This window comes from Gadus morhua, chromosome 3, assembly GCF_902167405.1.
Source record: "Gadus morhua chromosome 3, gadMor3.0, whole genome shotgun sequence".
NCBI classification, from domain to species: Eukaryota; Metazoa; Chordata; class Actinopteri; order Gadiformes; family Gadidae; genus Gadus; species Gadus morhua.
Genome location: NC_044050.1, coordinates 27,712,405 through 27,734,894, shown reverse-complemented (window position 1 = coordinate 27,734,894; position 22,490 = coordinate 27,712,405). Strand labels below are relative to the sequence as shown.

At 43.7% G+C, this 22,490-nt stretch overlaps 2 protein-coding genes across 2 annotated transcripts in view; one reads left to right on the top strand and one right to left on the bottom strand.

The window, feature by feature from the left end:
* LOC115540512 (zinc finger protein 431) overlaps nucleotides 1–22,490 on the top strand; it is a 37,351-nt gene that overhangs the window by 7,101 nt on the left and 7,760 nt on the right. The gene's annotated exons all lie outside the window — the stretch shown is intronic.
* Nucleotides 4–21,469, bottom strand: LOC115540520 (von Willebrand factor A domain-containing protein 7). Its single transcript, XM_030351909.1, has 18 exons — nucleotides 21,389–21,469; nucleotides 20,849–21,064; nucleotides 20,214–20,350; nucleotides 19,399–19,543; nucleotides 19,148–19,241; nucleotides 18,639–18,767; nucleotides 11,063–11,249; nucleotides 10,705–10,874; nucleotides 9,948–10,063; nucleotides 9,528–9,644; nucleotides 9,068–9,238; nucleotides 8,432–8,561; nucleotides 6,616–6,768; nucleotides 5,106–5,198; nucleotides 4,491–4,762; nucleotides 3,925–4,058; nucleotides 3,596–3,755; nucleotides 4–614 (listed from the first exon to the last, which is right to left on the bottom strand). The coding sequence occupies exons 2-18, from the start codon at nucleotides 21,041–21,043 to the stop codon at nucleotides 216–218; spliced, it is 2,802 nt and encodes a 933-aa protein (XP_030207769.1). The 5' UTR covers nucleotides 21,044–21,064; nucleotides 21,389–21,469; the 3' UTR covers nucleotides 4–215.

Here is a 22,490-nt window from a genome sequence, read left to right as displayed (position 1 = left end):
AACATTTTGAAAGCATTTAATTGTCTTTGAAATCTGGTGCAGCAGTTTATCAGTTGCATTATGTGAGACGGAGTTAAAAAAAATTGTTTACAACATTATTATTTCATTTGAATTGATCCTCTCATGTGGTGCGTTCTTATTCTCAAAAGGTATTTAAGCAAATATTTTAAGTTATGATTGTAAATTCATAAAAAAAAACACATGTACAATTATTTCTAACTCCTGGCATTCAAAGCGGCCAGCAACAGACACAGCAACAACAGCGGGCGGGCCAGGCCAAGGGAGGGAGGGCCCACTGACGGAGCGATGGTTGGTGGGGCGATGGAGTGGAAACATTTTCCCACGTTGCCCACTTTATCGACGACCACGATTTCAGCGATCTGCGAGCAGCAGGAGGCGTTGTAGGAGGCCTCGATGTCGAGGTTGGTCAGAGCGTCGTGGGAGAGGACTCCGTCTCCCTGCCGCAGAGTGATGCGGTCGATGCCCGTCCCTTTACCGTCTGTGACGTTGGCGGAGAGATCCCAGCGGAAAGACGCGCACTGAGACACGTCCGCTGGACAGTCGTCCGCCGCGACTCTGTCTACTTTACACGTTGGTCGGACAAAGTCTGTAATCTGGAAAGGACATGAAGCAGTCTTAGTATGTATAAATATTATATTTAATCATAAAGGACTACTGTTAGCCCAGTACGGAAGACGATTAGGGCTACATGGGATATTTTTTTATACCGCGGTGAAGTTAGTTTTAGGTTGGATATTCGACAGATATTCAGTCCAGTTCCAGCCGCGACTTCACGGAGATTTGCCCGGCAATAGCAGCAGGAGAACGGTTAGCACACCTCGCAGAGCCTCGCGGTGAATCGCTAGAAACTGATTTAGGGACCGTCAATAAATTACTTCACGTAAATATATCAATACAAAATACTTGCAGTTTTTTCAATAGCTTCCATGTGACCCAGTGACTCGAAACCAGTATCTAATTGTATTATTAAACCCTGAGAATAAGACACACCACTTGTTATGGTATTTTAGTGCTTCCTCTATTTTATATGAATATTAATAAGCAGGAATTATCATATTTCTTTCAATAGCTTCCATGCCACGTGACCCAGTGACTCCAAACCAGTATCCAATTGTAGAACTAAAGCCTACGATTAGGACACACCACTTTTTATGGTATTTTAGTGATTTCTCTATTTTATATGAATATTAATATGCAGGAATGATCATATTTCTTTCAATAGCTTCCATGCCACGTGACCCAGTGACTCCAAACCAGTATCCACTTGTAGAACTAAACCCTGAGAATAGGACACACCACTTTTTATGGTATTTTAGTGCTTCCTCTATTTTATATGAATATTAATATGCAGGAATGATCATATTTCATTCAATAGCTTCCAATACCATAAAAAGTGGTGTGTCCTAATCTTAGGCTTTAGTTCTACAATTGGATACTGGTTTGGAGTCACTGGGTCACGTGGCATGGAAGCTATTGAAAGAAATATGATAATTCCTGCTTATTAATATTCATATAAAATAGAGGAAGCACTAAAATACCATAACAAGTGGTGTGTCTTATTCTCAGGGTTTAATAATACAATTAGATACTGGTTTGGAGTCACTGGGTCACATGGCATGGAAGCTATTGAATGAAATATGATCATTCCTGCATATTAATATTCATATAAAATAGAGGAAGCACTAAAATACCATAAAAAGTGGTGTGCCCTATTCTCAGGGTTTAGTTCTACAAGTGGATACTGGTTTGGAGTCACTGGATCACATGGCATGGAAGCTATTGAAAGAAATATGATCATTCCTGCTTATTAATATTCATATCAAATAGAGGAAGCACTAAAATACCATAAAAAGTGGTGTGTCCTATTCTCAGGGTTTAGTTCTACAAGTGGATACTGGTTTGGCGTCACTGGGTCACATGGCATGGAAGCTATTGAATGAAATATGATCATTCCTGCATATTAATATTCATATAAAATAGAGGAAGCAATAATATACCATAAAAAGTGGTGTGTCCTATTCTCAGGGTTTAGTTCTACAAGTGGATACTGGTTTGGAGTCACTGGGTCACGTGGCATGGAAGCTATTGAAAGAAATATGATCATTCCTGCATATTAATATTCATATAAAATAGAGAAATCACTAAAATACCATAAAAAGTGGTGTGTCCTAATCTTAGGCTTTAGTTCTACAATTGGATACTGGTTTGGAGTCACTGGGTCACGTGGCATGGAAGCTATTGAAAGAAATATGATAATTCCTGCTTATTAATATTCATATAAAATAGAGGAAGCACTAAAATACCATAACAAGTGGTGTGTCTTATTCTCAGGGTTTAATAATACAATTAGATACTGGTTTGGAGTCACTGGGTCACATGGCATGGAAGCTATTGAATGAAATATGATCATTCCTGCATATTAATATTCATATAAAATAGAGGAAGCACTAAAATACCATAACAAGTGGTGTGTCTTATTCTCAGGGTTTAATAATACAATTAGATACTGGTTTGGAGTCACTGGGTCACATGGCATGGAAGCTATTGAATGAAATATGATCATTCCTGCATATTAATATTCATATAAAATAGAGGAAGCACTAAAATACCATAAAAAGTGGTGTGTCCTATTCTCAGGGTTTAGTTCTACAAGTGGATACTGGTTTGGAGTCACTGGGTCACGTGGCATGGAAGCTATTGAAAGAAATATGATCATTCCTGCATATCAATATTCATATAAAATAGAGGAAGGAATAAAATACTATAACAAGTGGTGTGTCTTATTCTAAGGGTTTAGTTCTACAATTGGATACTGGTTTGGAGTCACTGGGTCACATGGCATGGAAGCTATTGAAAGAAATATGATCATTCCTGCATATTAATATTCATATAAAATAGAGGAAGGAATAAAATACTATAACAAGTGGTGTGTCTTATTCTAAGGGTTTAGTTCTACAATTGGATACTGGTTTGGAGTCACTGGGTCACATGGCATGGAAGCTATTGAAAGAAATATGATCATTCCTGCATATTAATATTCATATAAAATAGAGAAAGCACTAAAATACCATAAAAAGTGGTGTGTCCTCTTCTTAGAGTTTAGTTCTACAATTGGATACTGGTTTGGAGTCACTGGGTCACATGGCATGGAAGCTATTAAAAATACTGCAAGTATTTTGTATTGATATATTTACGTGAAGTAATTTATTGACGGTCCCTAAATCAGTTTCCAGCGATTCACCGCGAGGCTCTGCGAGGTGCGCTAACCGTTCTCCTGCTGCTATTGTCGGGCAAATCTCCGGGAAGTCGCGGCTGGAACTGGACTGAATATCCGTCGAATATCCAACCTAAAACTAACTTCACCACGGTTTTTTATATGGAGTTCTGAATTTAATAAATTAATAAAGAGTTCTGACTTCGAGTCAGAATTCTGACTTTAAACTCAGATCTCCAAAAAATTCACATGTGGCATCTTCCGTAGACTAGCGGTTACCAACATTATGCAGATTGGAGCTTACCAATATTGTGTATTTCTAGAGTTCCTTCCAGTACACATATGGAAGGGAGTGGTTACCTTGGTGACAACAGAGAGCCTTAAGACAGCGTAGTTGGAATCAGCTGAGGCAGAGGTCTTGGCCTCTATGGTCAGTGTGACGTCGGTGCCTGATGGTGTGTCTTTAGGTGGTGTGATGGTCAGAGTAGCATTAGCATACTGCCCCGTCGTCAATGGAACACTGGCGTAAAATAAGGAAGCGCGTTTAAATCTTAAATTCAGGTTATGATCTCTAAATGTAGGATGAACCCCAGTAGCTTTAGCCAAAGTAGAAACCCAAAGAAGGTTGCTGGTTATGAAATCATGAATTCAACCTTTAGTTAGGCAGGAACATTTATTTTATACCCTACCTTTTGGGGAATGTCATAGGGAATTCTCTGTTATTCCTGGCGTTGATGGAACATGGCCCGCCAGCGCCCTCCGTCATCACGCTGAAGGGAATGCTCAGCATTTGTCCCGGCTCCACGCTGCTGTCCACCACTGCCTGGGGAAGCACATGCACTTCATTCACTTCATGTCTTTTTTTGTGTATTGTCATCGGATTTGGTTGCTGTATATGCTACAATTATTGACGCTTTTATCCAAAGTGACTTACAATAATTACATTTGTCAGAAGAAGATAAACAACATTATATGTCTGTCAGTACAGTAAGGATGTTCATAGAACCAAGTGCCAAGCACTAACAATCGCTAGGTTAACCCATTCTCCGCATACAACAGAGATAGCTAGGATAAGATGCTACACAATGCTAAGTACTATTTTTATGTGCAAGGACGTATAATATACAATAAGTGCGTAAGAGGGTTTGTGGGGGATGGGGTAAGGGGGGAGGCAAAGACACTTATCCAAAGCGACATGCAGGGAATTCATATCCGTCGGCCGTTTATTGTTGTCTGTGTTTTAAATGAGGCTGACCGTGACGATGACTTTAGAGACGCTCATCTGGGTGGTGGACTGGCGCTGGAACTGACTCCCGGACACCGAGTCCGTCCCCGTCAGGATCACCACAAACTCCCCCTGTGGAACCGCGTCCACCGTGACCAGGATGTCCCCGTTGCCCATGTTGGTCGTCGAGCCTTTGCTCACAGGCCCAGCCCGGGACACCGGAATGAGGCCCACCTCGCCCACCGTGACCGACGCGGGCCCCTTCCGGCCCATCACCGACAGCAACACCATGGCCGGCCGGCCTGAGTTCAAACAGCAGGAGCGATTTTATAATTTTCAATGTCTTTCCATGCATCCGTTGTATCTGTATCACTATAGGGTAATGATTGATTATATAATACTGCAGTAAACACATTTTTTCATCCAAAGCAACTTACAACGGTTCATACACACATTTACACACCGACGGCAGAGTCAACACCACAAGGCGACAGCCAGCTCCTCAATAGCAGGTACGGTGAGGTTTCTTGCTCAGGGACACATAGACTCAGCTAGGAGGAGCCGGGGATAGAACTAGCAACCTTCCGGTTACTAGTCAGCCCGCTCTACCTCCTGAACTACTGCTGCCGCTAATACAATATTTACCTGCCTGTGGACGCCCGGCGATTGGTGCATAACCGGGGTGGGGTCCCCCAAAGGGGACCACAAAGTCATAGATGAAGGTGATGGTATTCTGGCCTAGAGGTTTGAACACACACACACAGGTACATATTACACCTATGCTCTGGTACCCTGGACTCTTAATGGAATAAGTAAGGGATAATGTATAGAACGCCGGTCATTATCGGGAAAATAAGCCCTGACAGGGTGAATTGGATGCGACACAAAGCGAAGGTGTCTTGCTTCGCCATGAAGGGGGTTATTTTCGATAATGACTATAAATATCATCATTCTATAAATGATCACGCTTATTACACGGCTACTTGCCAACGGTGTGTCTTTTTACAATTTATTTGTTACCAGTGCTGTAGTGTTTTTCAGCAGAGAAATGATCCGCCAAAGACGTTGACGTCGCTTAGCAACCGAGTACGCTGGGGTTGATAAGTTACCGGACTTCTTGCGGAGTGAACCGCTTTCCTTGACAGCAGTCAATTATACTTAGCAACGGTGAATTATCAAATACAATTCACCGCTGGAGGTTGTGAAGGGCCCATGCAAGTGAACAGAGCGTTCCAGGGCATTGAGAATACCCATGTAATAACATTCTATAACATGTAACTATTAAAAAAGAACACAGCCAACATTTGACAAGTTATAGCCATAATGACAAAAGATTTACGGGTTTTTTTAATCAGCCTTAGCTGATAACCGATACGCCGATACCGATACACCGATTTCTTGAGCCAATATTTGTAGCCGATAATACCCTGGAAATCCAGAGTTCTCGCGAGAGCACAATTTGAATTTGCTCAGCGAGTCGATCTGGGAACAAGCAATATACTTGTGTATATTCTGGGCCTCCCCTGGCCAAGAACATTAATCAATCACATCGATGAATCAATATGGTGATATTTTCAAATGCATGCATGGTGCCGCCCCTCTAGTTGGGCCATTTTCGTTACTCGTTGCCAGACCCTACAGCTTTCTAGTTGTGGGTCTGGATTTCCAGGCTAAGCCTCCCACAATTTACATCATAAAAATGACACAATGATGATAACAAATGTTACAATGTCTCAATTTAAAAAAAATTACATTTATTGAACTGTCTGTAAATCACACCAAACAAATATTATAAAAATCGGCCGATACTGAAAAAAACTCTGATAATATCGGTCGATCACTAGTCAGGGGAATGTCATAAATATATGGCCTGTTATGCCCCTGTACCTGTAATTTAGTGCCATACATTAAAATTGAATTACATTTACGTAGGGCATTTATCAGATGCTTTTTCCAAAGTGAGTTATAATAATTACATTTGTCAGAAGAAAGAGAACCAACAATATATGGCTGTCGGTACATCAAGAATGTTCATAGAACCAAATGCAGAGCACTAACAATCACTAGGTTAACCCATTCCCTGTGTACAACAAAGATAGCTAGGATAAAATGCTATAGTATAGCCCAGAAGAACCCAAAGTCTCCTCCTTCTGACCTGTGACCTTCAGTGTGTAGGGTTGAGCCGAGGCCATCTGTATCTTCCAAGTTCCGGTCTGCTTATCATCATCCAGACGGATCCTCCACAGGTTCCCAACACTCTGGATCGTCCCCAGGCCACCGCTGAGCTGCGTGTTGTTCTGACTCACACCTGAGGGTTGGTATCAGGTCCAAGTACATTGGTCAGAAGAAGGAGAAACAACAATATATCTCTGCCGGTACGCTTAGGATGTTCATAGAACCCAGTGCCAAGCACTAATAATCGCTAGGTTAACCCATTCCCTGTATACAACAAAGATAGCAAGGATAAGATGCTACACAATGCAAAGCACTATTTTTAAGTGCAAGGACATACAACCAGTGTTGGGAAACTTCACTTTCTACATGAACTAGTACAAATTTCTGTTCACAAATTTTAAAATGAAATAGTTCAGTTAAACGTTCATATTTCAAAATTTTGAACTAAATTCTCAGTTCCAAAAAATGAACTAGTTCATAGCTCCTTTTTGCAATATGTTGCTGTGATTTTTTTTCCGGTATTTTGAACATTGAGCCCCCTTTGCCGTTTGTCTAGGATGAAATAGTTTATATCGTGTTTTATTGCACATTTAGCGCATTTTGTAAATCCCATTGATTTCTGTTGGAAGACTCATTGCTCGTTGGCCGGAAACGGAAAGGGGGCGGGGGGTGTTCACGGGTTGTACTCCTTTTGCTCGGTTCTAGCCCTACTGTTGGGATGGAGAACCAAGCGAAAAGACTACCACCAAACGTAATCAGCCCCCCTTTCCGTTTCCGGCCAACAAGCAATGATTCTAGGAGGTATTCTAGTCCGCTGAGCTATGAGCCAGAGAGCTAACGTTATGGTACATATTTATAATTTGAAATCCGTCTCAGCCTTTATACCACAGATACTCTAGGGTCTATAGCATATAACTGCGTTGTCTGATTACAGTTTAATTCATTTTTCACAATTTAACAGCTCTCGTTCTGAAGAATAATCACTGTGCCATTCGTTACAATGGGAATCGCGACGGTCTTTCAACATAAAGTGTACATATTTATAATTTGAAATTCGTCCCAGCCTTTACACCACAGATACTATAGGGTCTATAGCATATAACCGCGTTTTCTGATTACAGTTTAATGTAACAATAAGCTGACAACCCCGCAACTGCAAATTAAACACATGGAGATAACCATGGCAACCGTTCAAACAACACGGCGTTCTGCGCGCGCATCCGCCGTGTTGATAAACAAATAACCCCCCTATTGAACGACGTTAAACCGAGTGCGCGTGCCGTTCACAGACGCCAGAATGAACGAGTTCACGGTAACGTTCATCAGGCAGTAATACAGTACGTTCAGTTCACGTTCGCCCAAACTATGAACGAGTTCATGAACTATCGTTCAATGAACGCGTTCAGGCACAACACTGTGTACAACATAAAATAAGTGCAGACATTACGTGCCAGCATGTAGTAGGTAAAGTAGTCATTTACACACACCCACACACACGCATATGCACACATACACACTACCATATTCTGGTGCAATGCTAAACTCATGTCTGTTCTCCCACACGACATATATGTTGTGATGGCAACTATAGCGAACTCTAGCGGTCAAATATAATGACGGCCTCAGTCTGCCATTAGGAGAATGGGCCACACCTGCTGGGTTTGGGTTGGTTGTATTCCCTTTGTGGTCCAACCATAGAGCTGGGGTGTGACAACGTATGTATATATTCATAAAATGTGGTTTACTCAAGTGGTCCTTTAGGGCTTGCTAGTAAATCCCTTGGCATGTTGTAATACCTGCAGGGTTGCTAATGCTGAAGGTCATCTGGCTCCCAGTAATGTAGAGCGTGATGTTCTTCAAAGACTCGTCCAGCAGGAACGTGAAGGTCTCACTCCCAGAGCTCCTGGACCGCTGAAGAACGGTCACCTGATAGGAAAGGAAATGCAAGTCTGTGACGTTTGTATTTACGTTTACATTTACATTGAGGGAAATTGCTGACGCTTTCACCCAAAGCGACTTACAACTATTCATACACACACCGACGGCGGAGTCAACCACGCAGGGCGACAGCCAGCTCATCAGGAGTAGTTATGGTGAGGTGCCTTGCTCAAGGACACCTCAACACCCAGTTAGGAGGAGCCGGGGATTTAACTGACCTTTCGGTCAACCTGCACTACCATCCTGAGCTACTTCAGCCTAATTATTACTATTTCTAACTGGAAGGATGCTAGTTCGAGTGTCAAGGTGTCCCTGAGCAAGACCTCACCCTAACTGCTCCTGACGAGTTCGCTGTCACCTTGAATGGTTGACACCGCCGTCGGTGTGTGAATGTGTGCATGAATGGGTGAATGTTAGGCAATTTTATAAAGCGCTTTGAGGGGCCAGTGGTTAAAAAAGTATAAATGCAGGCCTCTAAAGCTGTAGGGCTTTACCAGGGCTGAGGTGGAGGTGTCCAGGATGACTTCGGCGGCTCCAGGCAGATCTTGCTTTGAGACGTGGATAGCCTGGCCCCCAGAAGCCAAGGCCAGGTCTGTGTAGTCGTTGAAGGACGCCTTGACGGAACGCAGTTTCCTGCCTCTGGGAGCTGTGATGTAGATTGACACCTGTAGGGATTTACATTCATGGCATTTAGCAGACACTCTTATCCAAAGCGAAGTACTATGCTTAAGTGCAAGGACGTACAACATACAATAACTGCGTACATTAAGTGCAAGGTTGTACAACATACAATAAGTGTACATAAGTGCCAGGACGTACAACATACAACAAATGTGTGAGGGGGGGGGGGGGGGGTAAGGGGGTAAACTAGGGATTAAAGGAGACTTCCAGCTTTGAACCAAGGGCACGGGGAAGGTGTGGTTCCAAGCTGTGTAGAAGCAGCAGGTGCCTCACCGTTGACTTGGTGCTCCTCATGAGAGCCAAGATTGTGTCTTTGAGATGGATGTCTTTGGCGGTGGCGTCGGTGAACACGAAGATTTGTGAGGAGGCCGGAGCGCCCGTCAAGGCCATCTGGAGAGGGAGAGGGAAAGACCAAACAGTAAATTCACAAGTTTAACCTCTACTATTTAAAGGTCCCATATTAGAACACCAGGTGTGAGTGTGTTTAGCCGCCATTTTGTTTGTTTTAGTGACATCACAAGTGGCCGTGTCCACCTAGATGTCTGACAGATAGATAAGCAACGTTTGCTACAGTCCACTGGGCTGGCTGGTAGACTGATTGTAATGGCTAATCATACTTACACCTGGTGGTATAATTGGGGACCTTTAAAACGTCCTTAATTAAAGCACAGAACAACGGAGAGGCAGAATAACCTGGAGCCCTGAGAGACACATCTCATGGTAGTCACTACCGCCGCCGCTGGCCGTCAGCTTGGAGATCTCCTTCTTCATGACTTCGGGGTCTGTGGTCCTTGTCATTGGTCCGAAGCCTGCATACCCACAGAGGTATAAATAGGAAATAATGTTAAGGGAGCATTTTCTTGCCCTCTGGGGGGCTAGGGTCAGGGGGGGGGGGGTCATACACATATGGCCTGTTAAGCCCTTTGAGACAGTACCTGTGATTAAGGGCTATACTAATAAAATTGAATTTAAGTACATTTGGCCAGATATTTTTCAAAAAAGCTTCCTTTGTCATGTGATCTTTGAATGCAATTCTCTGAATCAATATGCTTTTTAGATGGCTGGTAGCATTATTTAACGCCTGAAACGAAGAAAGGCCTACTGATCAAATAGTCATTTCATGACTAGCAGACGCATTAAAGGTTAAACAATATATATCGCTGTCGTTACAGTAAGGATGTTCATAGAACCAAGTGCCAAGCCCTAACAATCGCTAGGTTAACCCATTCCCCGTACCCATTCCCCCCGTAAGATGCTCCACAACTAAGTACTATAACTAAGCATGACGGACAGTAAGTGCGTACATTAAGCGCCAGGACGTAGAGTATACAATAAGTAAGAGGGGTGGGAGGGGGAGGCTATGTAGTCTAGGTGAACTCTGAACAGGTGAGTCTTGAGTCTTTTGCGGTAGCTGGTGAGTGACTCTGAGTAGGATCCCAAACCAACTCACCGGGGTCGTTAAAGGGGACCAGGATGTACTCCGATGGTTCATCCTGTGTTCCCCTCTTATATTCAATGATCTTGTAAATCATCTCCTTGGCCGCCACGATGTCGTCCGCCATGCTGCCCGTGGTGTCGATGACGAAGCACACCACCGCGGAGCGAGCGATCCCCATCAACCTGGAGGAAGAGGAGGAGGTGGAAGAGGAGGAGGAGGTGGACGACGACGAAGATGAGGAAGAGGAGGAGGAAGAGGAGCTCATGATCACAATGAGTCAAATGGGAAACCGAGGGACATCCTGGTCCGATGTCCCACGGCGAGCTTCAAAGCGCAAAGCGCGTCTCCGGCAGGAAGGAAGAGGCGTCACCTCAGGAAGTCGCGGTCGCCGGCCGCTCCTCTGATGTCCTCCAGGAGCTGGAGGCTGGCCCTGGTTGCCGCGGTGACGGCGGCGTTGTGGAGGCCCTCGTTGCCGGGGCGACGCTCGTCCTTGCTGATGCCCCCGCGGGGTTCCGCCGCGCTGGTCAGGCCCCCCGCTCCTCCGTGGCTGCATTTACCTGTGGCCACACGCACCGTTCAGGAGTCGTCATACGTTGTTTCTAAATTATTATTATTATTGTTTTATATATATATATATATATATATATATATATATATATATTGTATTATATGTTTTTATAGATACAAGAGTTTTTGCGGGCGTGTTGCGTGTGCTCAACCTCTAGTTGTAATCAAACCCATAGCAATAATGTGGAAACCCCAGTCGATAATGTAACAAATTTCCGAGCGCATAATATAATAAAATGATTCCTATAATGTTATAACGAATAACATTCGTTCACCACAAATGACTCTTAAAAGCAGTGCCAAAATTTAAATATTTTTTAACCATTCAGAGAACAAAAGGCAACAGGCCGATTATCATTAAGGGGGCCACTCAATGAAATGCGGAAGCGTCATCAACACGCCCACTGAAGTGGTGTGAGATAAACTGACATTCTACTCCTCATTCACATATAAAGTCATTGACATTTCCTAAGGAGAAAACACAACCTCAGGGGCAGTATTATTCAGGAGATTTTCAGGGTACAAATGTCAGGATATGTTGTTCACACATACGGCCCATCAGGAGAATATCAGGACTTGCACGTGTGTCTGAATGCAGCTAGTGTGTGAGCATTTGATAACATTATAAAATTTGTCAATTTATGGTAACAGGGGTAATTGTTCAATGGGAAATGTAGTGTACTATGCATGCAAATCAATCATTGAGATTAAACATCTCTTATAGTCAGAGGCGCCGCATCCCATTAGGCATACCAGGCAACTGCCTGGGACCCCGCAATTGTTTGGGGGCCACGGGGGGGGCCCCCTAGAGCCAAAAAAAAAAAAAAAATCGCTCAACAATCGCTCCATACACCCCCCCCCCGTCAACAATCGCTCCTCCCCCCCGTCAACAATCCTCTGCCTAGGGCCCCCACACTACCTAGAATCGCCCCTGCTTATAGTGTCCTGGGGTCTCATTTATAAAACTATGCGTGGGATCGTTACTAAAAGTGTACCTACCGCCAAAAGTAAGCTGACAACGCCGCAACTACAAATAAACACATGGAGATAACCATGGCAACCGGTTAAACAACACAGCGTTCTGCGCGCGCATCCGCCGTGTTGATAAACAAATAACCCCCTATTGAACAAAGTTAAACCGAGTGAGCGGGCCGTTCACAGACACCAGAACGAACAAGTTCACAGTAACGTTCATCAGGCAGTAATACAGTACGTTCAGTTCACGTTCGCCCAAAATATGAACGAGTTCATGAACTATCGTTCAATGAACGATAGTTTTGCGTGCACCAAAAAATATTCAGACTTATAAAACCCTTTGTATGCACACCTATGCAGTCTTTGCTTTATAAATCACAGAGTGCCTACAAGTTTGCGCAGCTTAATCAGCTTCCCGTTCCGCCCTGTAGGCCTACACGCCCCTTTTTAGATGCAAGTATTATGTAGGCCTATTGGCCTATTGTCAGAAACAATGGCAGAAGGACTGAGAAAAGCAAAAAGTGAAATCTCACGGAGGTTGAAGTGGAGACACGTGTGGGTGAGATGGAGGCCCGAAAAGTAGTTTTGTTTGGTGGTCACAGGATTGGGATCACTAACAGCAAAAAGCAGAGTGAGTGGCAACATGTTGCGGCAGCAGTGAACTCTGTCAGTGGCACGGAGCGCACAGTCCCCGGATTAAAAAAGAAGTGGTCTTACATAAAGGTACATCTTTTTATGTACCAATAAATCGTTATGGTCCCTGAAGACCCTCTCCCTCCAAATCCTGCCTGTTAGTGCCATTTTGCCATATTGTAATTTAATTTAGACTTAGATGTTATTAGGATTTAGATATTAAATATTTAGATTAATATTTAGTGATTTTTTATTACATTGATCAACTAATTGTTTTGCATAGTTTTGCATTTTAGTTTAATAGCCTAACTGTTTAGTGTACTTGTTTTCATTGCTTATAATTATTAGAGATGCATAGGACATTGGTTGCTATAGAGGGCGCTGTTATGCCGTAGCATTGAGGGAGAGTTCAATTGTGTGTGCTGTTCTGATGTTTATTTGGAGAAAGGGAGACGTGGTCAACTTTAACGCAATGTTTTTGTAATAGCAGTCTTGCCTTTGTTCGACGATGCATGGTGAAGCAACAGTCACGTCTTTTTTCATTTCTAGATGTTTCTGGAGTTATAACTGAGAAATAACGCAGTTGACTTAAATTATTCTGACTACGTAAGGGATAATGCCCGACGAGGTGTCCATTATCAGGAATTAATGGACGACGTGGAGGCGTGAACCGTCCGACGCGAAGCGGAGGACGGTTGCCTCCGCGAAGTCCATTAATTCCTGATAATGGACACCTCGAAGGGCATTATCCCGCTTATACCACGGTCACTTACCAACGGTGACCAAATTAAGACCATTAATTTATATTTTCATGCGTTTTACAATCCGAATATAAACTTTTCCACAAAACATACATTTGTTTGCCTGGTTACGCCTGAGGGTCTGACTAATACCCGGAACCACCATTACACGCCCGTTGGGTTCTCATGCAACGGAAACGTTGTTCACTCCTCCAGTAATTAGGACGGGCCATAGCTACGACTTTAGAACGGGAGGTAGCGGGAGGTATTATAGTCCGCTGAGCTTTGTTTTGTTTCCCGTTGCTATGGTTACTACTATTTTAGAGACGATACGCCAGCTAGCGCATTAATTGAGAACGGTAAACAGACAATTTGACGGAACTACTTGTCCAGGTGTCCGTATATCAGGAGTTAATGCACACCCTGCATCCAATCAGAATCGAGTATTCCCGCAGACCGTGGTATAAGTAAGGAATAATCACCGAGAGGCCGGGCAATAAACAGTTTGATATGCCCGGCTCGTGGACGGCTTACCGCCCGAGACGAAGTCGAGGGCGGTAACCTTCCGCGAGTCGGGCATATCAAACTGTTTATTGCCCTGCCTTGAGGTGATTATTCCGTTTATTCTACTTCGCGCGTATATCAAAAAATAATTCACCGCCGGAAGTTGTGAAGTGCCCATGCAAGTGAACTGAACGTTGAAAAGACCCGTGTAATAAATCTATTTATTCTACTTCATTTAAGAATGCTCGATTCTGATTGGCTGGGAGGGGTGCATTAATCCGGCATATTGCCCGCTGATTTGTCGGTTCTACTTGCTGCTGACTGAGCACAGTAGATCAATACGCCGCTTGTATCGTTTTCTATCACATACATTTCAAACATGAGGTCCGTTGTAAAAAATAAACCAAGGAGTGCATGTTTGATCGATCGTCATTAAAGCTGACTTGATACGAATGCAACAACTACGTTGTTAAACTAGTGATCAGTTGCAACCTTGTGTGGTTGCTATAGAAACGCGTTACCTACAGTTGAGCTAACGTTATTCACCGTAGTTCTAAAGGGAACTACTTTTCGAGGGAGATGAACTTAAACAGAGCATACATTTAATAAGCATGCAATACGAATAAGAAAAAGGCTAATTATTAAAGTATATGAATTGTTTTATTATGTTGGCCGGCGCGAAGTAGAATAAACGGAATAATCACCTCAAGGCAGGGCAATAAACAGTTTGATATGCCCGGCTCGCGGAAGGTTACCGCCCTCGACTTCGTCTCGGGCGGTAAGCCGTCCACGAGCCGGGCATATCAAACTGTTTATTGCCCGGCCTCTCGGTGATTATTCCTTACTTATTCTACTTCATTTAAGAATGCTCGATTCTGATTGGCTGGGAGGGGTGCATTAATCCGGCTTATACCACGGTCTGCGGGAATACTCGATTCTGATTGGATGCAGGGTGTGCATTAACTCCTGATATACGGACACCTGGACAAGTAGTTCCGTCAAATTGTCTGTTTACCGTTCTCAATTAATGCGCTAGCTGGCGTATCGTCTCTAAAATGGTAGTAACCATCGCAACGGGAAACAAAACAAAGCTCAGCGGACTATAATACCTCCCGCTACCTCCCGTTCTAAAGTCGTAGCTATGGTCCGTCCTAATTGCTGGAGGAGTGAACAACGTTTCCGTTGCATGAGAACCCAACGGGCGTGTAATGGTGGTTCCGGGTATTAGTCAGACCCTCAGGCGTAACCAGGGAAACAAATGTATGTTTTGTGGAAAACTTTATTTTCAGATTGTAAAACGCATGAAAATATAAATGAATGGTCTTAATTTGGTCACCGTTGGTAAGTGACCGTGGTATAAGCGGGATAATGCCCTTCGAGGTGTCCATTATCAGGAATTAATGGACTTCGCGGAGGCAACCGTCCTCCGCTTCGCGTCGGACGGTTCACGCCTCCACGTCGTCCATTAATTCCTGATAATGGACACCTCGTCGGGCATTATCCCTTACATATTGCCCGCTGATTTGTCGGTTCTACTTGCTGCTGACTGAGCACAGTAGATCAATACGCCGCTTGTATCGTTTTCTATCACATACATTTCAAACATGAGGTCCGTTGTAAAAAATAAACCAAGGAGTGCATGTTTGATCGATCGTCATTAAAGCTGACTTGATACGAATGCAACAACTACGTTGTTAAACTAGTGATCAGTTGCAACCTTGTGTGGTTGCTATAGAAACGCGTTACCTACAGTTGAGCTAACGTTATTCACCGTAGTTCTAAAGGGAACTACTTTTCGAGGGAGATGAACTTAAACAGAGCATACATTTAATAAGCATGCAATACGAATAAGAAAAAGGCTAATTATTAATGTATTTGAATTGTTTTATTATGTTGGCCGGCGCGAAGTAGAATAAACGGAATAATCACCTCAAGGCAGGGCAATAAACAGTTTGATATGCCCGACTCGCGGAAGGTTACCGCCCTCGACTTCGTCTCGGGCGGTAAGCCGTCCACGAGCCGGGCATATCAAACTGTTTATTGCCCGGCCTCTCGGTGATTATTCCTTACATAATTCATTGGCAACGGATGAATAATGACCGCTGTCAAGGTAAACAAAACGACTGTTTGCCTTTGGTATCACTACGCACGTAGTCCGGTAACTTGTCAATGTAATAAGCAGGATATGTATCAACCCAAGCGCTGTCGGTTGCTAAGCGACGACGTCAACGTCTTGGACGACGCTGAAGTTGGCATCCGATTCGCAGCATCCGATTCGGCTTGAAAACCACTTAGAATCTTCAAATCGGTCCTGATTGAAAACAACTACACCTAGACTCTTCAAATTTGGACTACATTATCACAGTGAGGCTATACATTATGTAAAACATAGTTTCAGATTTGTGAAACCTTTACCCTATTTGTGAAAATGCAATACAGGCTTATTTGAATGCTTTTTTAGGGGTCCAGACCGCATTGCATTTTCACAAATAGGTTAAAGGTTTCACAAATCTGAAATTATGTTTTACATAATGTATAGCCTCACTGTGATAATTTAGTCCAGATTTGAAGAGTCTAGGTGTAGTGGTTTTTAATCAGGATCAGTTCTAATGCGGTCTGGACCCCTAAAAAGCATTAAAATGTGCCTTTATTGCATTATCACAAATAGGGTAAAGGTTTCACAAATCTGAAACTATGTTTTACATAATGTATAGCCTCACTGTGTTAATTTAGTCTAGATTTGAAGATTCTAGGTGTAGTGGTTTTCAATCAGGACCCGTTCTAATGCAGTCTGGACCCCTAAAAAGCATTAAAATGAGCCTGTATTGCATTTTCACAAATAGAAAAAAGGTTTCACAAATCTGTAACTACGTTTATTATAATGTATAGCCTCACTGTGATAATTTAGTCCAGATTTGAAGAGTCTAGGTGTAGTGGTTTTCAATCAGGACCGATTTAAAGTGGACCAGCTGCTGAATCGGATGCTGCGAATCGGATGCCAACTTCAGCGTCGTACGTCTTGGGCGGACTATTTCTCTGCTGATCAACACTATGAATGCAGGTAACAAATACATTGTAAATAAATTGTTTCGTTTTGGCAAGTAGCCGTGTAATAAGCGGGATAATGTATAGAACTTTGCCGGTCATTATCGTAAAATAAGCCCCTTCATGGCGAAGCAAGACACCTCCGCTGCGCGTCGGTGTCCTGTTCGCCCTGTCGGGGCTTATTTTCTCGATAATGACCGGCGTTCTATACATTATCCCTTGCTTAACGCATGATACGGGTTGAAATTAAATTTATGAAGGGCGGTGATAAAACATAATCGTTCTTCTCAGTCTACAATTCTTCTGTCTGACTTCAGTTCCCCACCACACCGTCTGTGTCGCCAATTCTCCTTTTCCTCCAAACCATGCGTACGCATGAGTCAGAGTTTGCTTAGGGCTGCGCACATTCTCCCGTCAAGTTAGTTTTTTTATAGATCACACAACCGTGGCGTGGAAAGTCACGTAAGCCACTTTCAGCCCCGTTTTGTGCGTACGCAACGGTCATAAATGAGACCCCTGGCCAAGACAGGCAGCAGTAGCTTACTAAAGTCACACACATAGCATACTAAAACAGTCCGCAGGGGGGAAGGGGGTTATCAATATCGCAAGACATGGAGGAGGGAGAGTATTATTAAGTTTGAGCAACAAAGTGTAAAGACATTTCGGGAGGCTCAAGGAGGACCGTAATATTACATTTGAGCAACGAAGTGTAGTCTTGTGGTGGACTCTATAGAGTGGCGAAGTCACGCCTCTTCCGGTAGAGCTCATGGGACGTATGAGATCGAAAAATATGAATGGGTGTCAATGGAGAGAAAATAATTATTTTCTGGTCCCAGTCTTTATATGACCTGGATTACACATATGTTGTTTGTGGATTTGAATGATAATTTTTCATGAGCTCTACCGGAAGGGGCGTGACTTCGCCACTCTATAGACGTAATTCATCATACTGTATTATTGACATGTTTTTTTCTCTTTAAGATCACGTGACTTGTGTGTTGATATGCCGTTCGGCGCGATGTTTGAATTTAACGTTTTGTGCAGCACACGTGTGTGTGCGGTGTGTGTGTGTGTGTGTGTGTGTGTGTGTATGCAGTGTGTATGTGCGTGCTTGCGGTGTATGCGTTCGCACGTGCTGTGCGTGTGTCTGAGCTGCAGGCTGCTTGGCACATGCATGACTAACTTCAGTAACTGGTGCGACAGGCCTGCTATTATAGTACTAAGATATAAATATATATATGTTATATACAAAAATATAATTAATTATTATCATTGTCTAATTAAAACGCACATAAATTAAATGCATCTATCTCATCATAACAATCATTATTATAATACAAAATGGATTGTATGAAAGAAAATCATATCAGTGTGGAGAAATTCTTTTTTCGTTTAGAATGATCAATTATATGAATCATAACTAAACATGAGTCCTCCTTTTGTCACAATATTAACAAATTGATTGAGTGTTTTTGTTGATACCTTTAGGCTTTTCGCTTGAGAAAATTCCCATGTAGCCCGATGTCAGCTTGTTTTCCTGAAGAATGTTGGCAAGGATAGGGTTGGGACAATTCCCACTGGCACAGTCACTGCATGTGGCGGTGTCCTTAGCTGTAAGCATCAAGAGGCATAAGAAAAAAGCCTATTTAACTTCTAAGTAGTGTTTGATGTCACATTTTCTCTGGTTGGAATATGCATGGGCTATCTCTCGAATAGATTCTCTTAGCTTTTGGTGTGAACCTCGTGTGTTGTTTGCAATGTTGTGTTAGTAGTAGGTGTACAATTCTTGAGTTACATTGTAAGGGCATGTTTGTACAACAGTTATTGTTGGTGCCCCATCCACCCCATGCCTTATCTCCTTTATGTAAAACAATCTATTGTCCCATTTGTTATCATGAGTGGCACCGACGTCCTCCTGCTGAAGTTTATGGTCTTTCATAAACATTGCAGGGGTGTAAAGGAAAACAAGGAAAACTCTTACACACACGTACCTGCTATGTTTTCTATGGGGAGATCTGGTTGGATGAGGTTGGCAAGTGGTTCTGTATTTCCCAACTCAACCCAGTTACTGTGGCTATAAAAGTCCTATTGGCAAACACACGCACACACACACACGCACGCACACACACCCATACACATACACACACACACAGACATACCGAGACACACACAAACACTTTTTATAATAACGAAAAAACTATAAATGCTGAACATTGATTTCTGTTTCTTGTGTGTCCCTCACCTGTAGTGTGTGGAGAACTCTGCCCAGTATTTCCCTGGAAGCCTGGTAGTTCTGCTTTCGGATGTTGGCCTTGATGCTGACCACACCCTCTGTGATTAGGCCACGCCCTTCCAAGAAGGCCTCAGAGTTGAAGTGGTGGGGAGCGCTGAAATTTATACCGTTTTCTTTTTCAAAGCATTTCATATCTTGTTTTGCGTTTTGATATTTTTTTATTTAGTTAGATTTTCAAAACATTCCTTTATTAGCGGGCCATCTATTTTACACTAATTATTTCGTAATTTTTTATAACTAATGGGTGTAGCTGAGCTGAATATATCTGATGTACCCCCAGGGGGATTGGATAGTTCTCCCTGTTGTCAGATGTTGGTCTGCTGTTGGCATTCTGTATCTGATGTCTGTATGTCATTCTTTAAATCCGACAGCACCAGAGAAGAGTGTGACCTTAGCTCCAAACTAAAGTGTATCACTATTTCATTTGAACGGTTAAACCTACAACATGAGTGATTCCTGACAAAACTGCTATTAATATTATCTTAGATACCTTTCATTGAACATATACATCCTCAAATATCGAATTAATTATTAATAAATATGGGTCAATATTCAAATTTGGGGGGACCTGGTAGCTCACCGGGTAGAGTACCATAAAGGCTCAGTCCTGATCGCAGCGACCCGGGTTCACTCCCTGCCCATGGTCCTATGCTGTATGTGCCCCACCCTATTTCCCATACCTTCCTGTCTATCTCTCTCTATCATTAAGCATGAAAATGCAAAAAAAAAAGAACATTATAATAGAAAGATGTTCATTCACACACCTGGCGACAGAGTCCCGGTCGACCATCCCGTTCTGGAAGTAGACTTCCTGGAGAGCCGCGCGGAACTTGGCGGCCGACACCTCCCCGGTCGCCGTGGGACCCAGACAGGCCCGGACCAGCTCCTCCGCAGAGGGACCCTGGAGGTCAAAGGTCAGGCCTCCATTGGTACAGCAGACGAGGGGGCAGAGAGGTGTGCCGTGTGTTGCGGGCGGCATGTGGCTCAGGAGGCAGAGCGGGTCGGCTGGTAACCGGAAGGTTGCTAGTTCGATCCCCGGCTCCTTGTAGCTGAGTGTGGAGGTGTCCCTGAGCAAGAGACAGATCCCCTGACTGCTCCCAACGAGCTAGCTGTTAGTCTTGCATGGTTGACTCTGCCGTCGGTGTGTGAATGTGTGCACGAATGGGTGAATGTTAGGCCATGTTGTAAAGCGTTTTGAGTGGCGCACTGGTTAGAAAAGTGCTGTATAATGCAGTCCATTTACCGTTTACCATTTGTTGAGTAATACAAGTGATTTCAGAAGCAGGGTACACGATACAGAGGACTCAGTTGAACCTCTGGGCGTATGTGTGTGTTGGGGATTAACGGGGGATTATTATCGGCGTGGTAGTGACAGAGTGGGCCGGTGTTTTCCACCTACCGTGGGATTAAACTCGTGTCCGGAAGCCTCGGCCACAGCCTTACAAGTCTCTTTCAGTTTTTGCAAAAGAGCCGTCCCTGTAATGCTGACATGGGTGGCTGCCCCCCCTCCGATGGGGACAAAGGCCACCGAGCTCTGCAGCAGAGCCAGGGACAGGGCCAGGGCGAGGGCCAGGGCAGGCAGGGCTGAACGCATGATCGCTGGAGAGAGGACAGGCTGGAGGGAATTCAACGGTTAGAATAATATTCAAAAATTGCATTCTGACTGGCATCAACAGGAATGTAAGGATACATTAAATGCTCAACAAAAATAATGTTTTAAACACAACTAATACATAAAATATGTTGAAACTACTTTTCTTTACTGTTCTTTTTTGTTTGAGCATACAACTGCTCTGTAAACAGTTTATATCAATGAATGCTGATCACTGATTCTTTTACAAACGTTCTCAATCCGTAGACGCAACATACAAAACTGTTTTAATTAATATAATATTACTATATATATATATAAGATTATAATATATTATCGCCTCCATACCTCTGATGGAAGGTCCTCCTCAGTTTGTTTAGCAGTGTTCTGGTTATCTGGTTAGTCTGGTCATCCTTTCTCTGCTTATATAGAGATGTCGGGTAGCCTTATTGTTTGTGTGGGTTTTCTTTTTCTTGACCAATGATTAACCATGTATATGGTGTATTCCTTTGGCCAAGAGATTGTTAAAGATTTCCCATAAAGTCATATCTGTCAATGGGTGTGCCTCTATCAGGGACTGCCGTACGTTGGTACGTTGGTAGAAATTAAATAATTTTAATAATAAGTAACTAATTAACAGACTTTCTCATCATCTCATCGTCATCCGCTTATCCGGGGTCGGGTCGCGGGGGGAGCAGCTCAAGCAGGGGGCCCCAGACTTCCCTTTCCCGGGCCACATTGACCAGCTCTGACAGGGGGATCCCGAGGCGTTCTCAGGCCAGTGTTGAGATATAATCTCTCCACCTAGTCCTGGGTCTTCCCCGAGGTCTCCTCCCCACTGGACGTGCCTGAAACAAGTAAAGGAGCAGCGGCTCTAATCCGAGTTCCTCACGGATGGCTGAGCTTCTCACCCTATCCCTAAGGGAGACGCCGGCCACCCTTCTGAGAAAACTCAGCTCGGCCGCTTGTACCCGCGATCTCGTCCTTTCGGTCATCACCCAACCCTTATGACCATAGGTGAGGATAGGAACGAAGATCGACCGGTAGATCGAGAGCTTTGCCTTGCGGCTCAGCTCTCTTTTCGTAACAACGATGCGGTAAAGCAAACGCAATACCGCCCCCGCTGCTCCGATTCTCCGGCCAATCTCACGCTCCATTGTACCCTCACTCGCGAATAAGAACCCGAGGTACTTGAACTCCTTCACTTGGGCTAAGGACTCATTTCCTACCCGGAGTAAGCATTCCACCGGTTTCCTGCTAAGAGTCATGGCCTCAGATTTAGCGGTGCTGATCCTCATCCCAGCCGCTTCACACTCGGCCGCCAGCCGATCCAGTGAGTTCTGAAGGTCACAGGCCGATGATCCAATGAGGACCACATCATCTGCAAAAAGCAGTGACGAGATCCTCAGACCACCGAACTGCAACCCCTCCCCACCACGACTACGCCTCG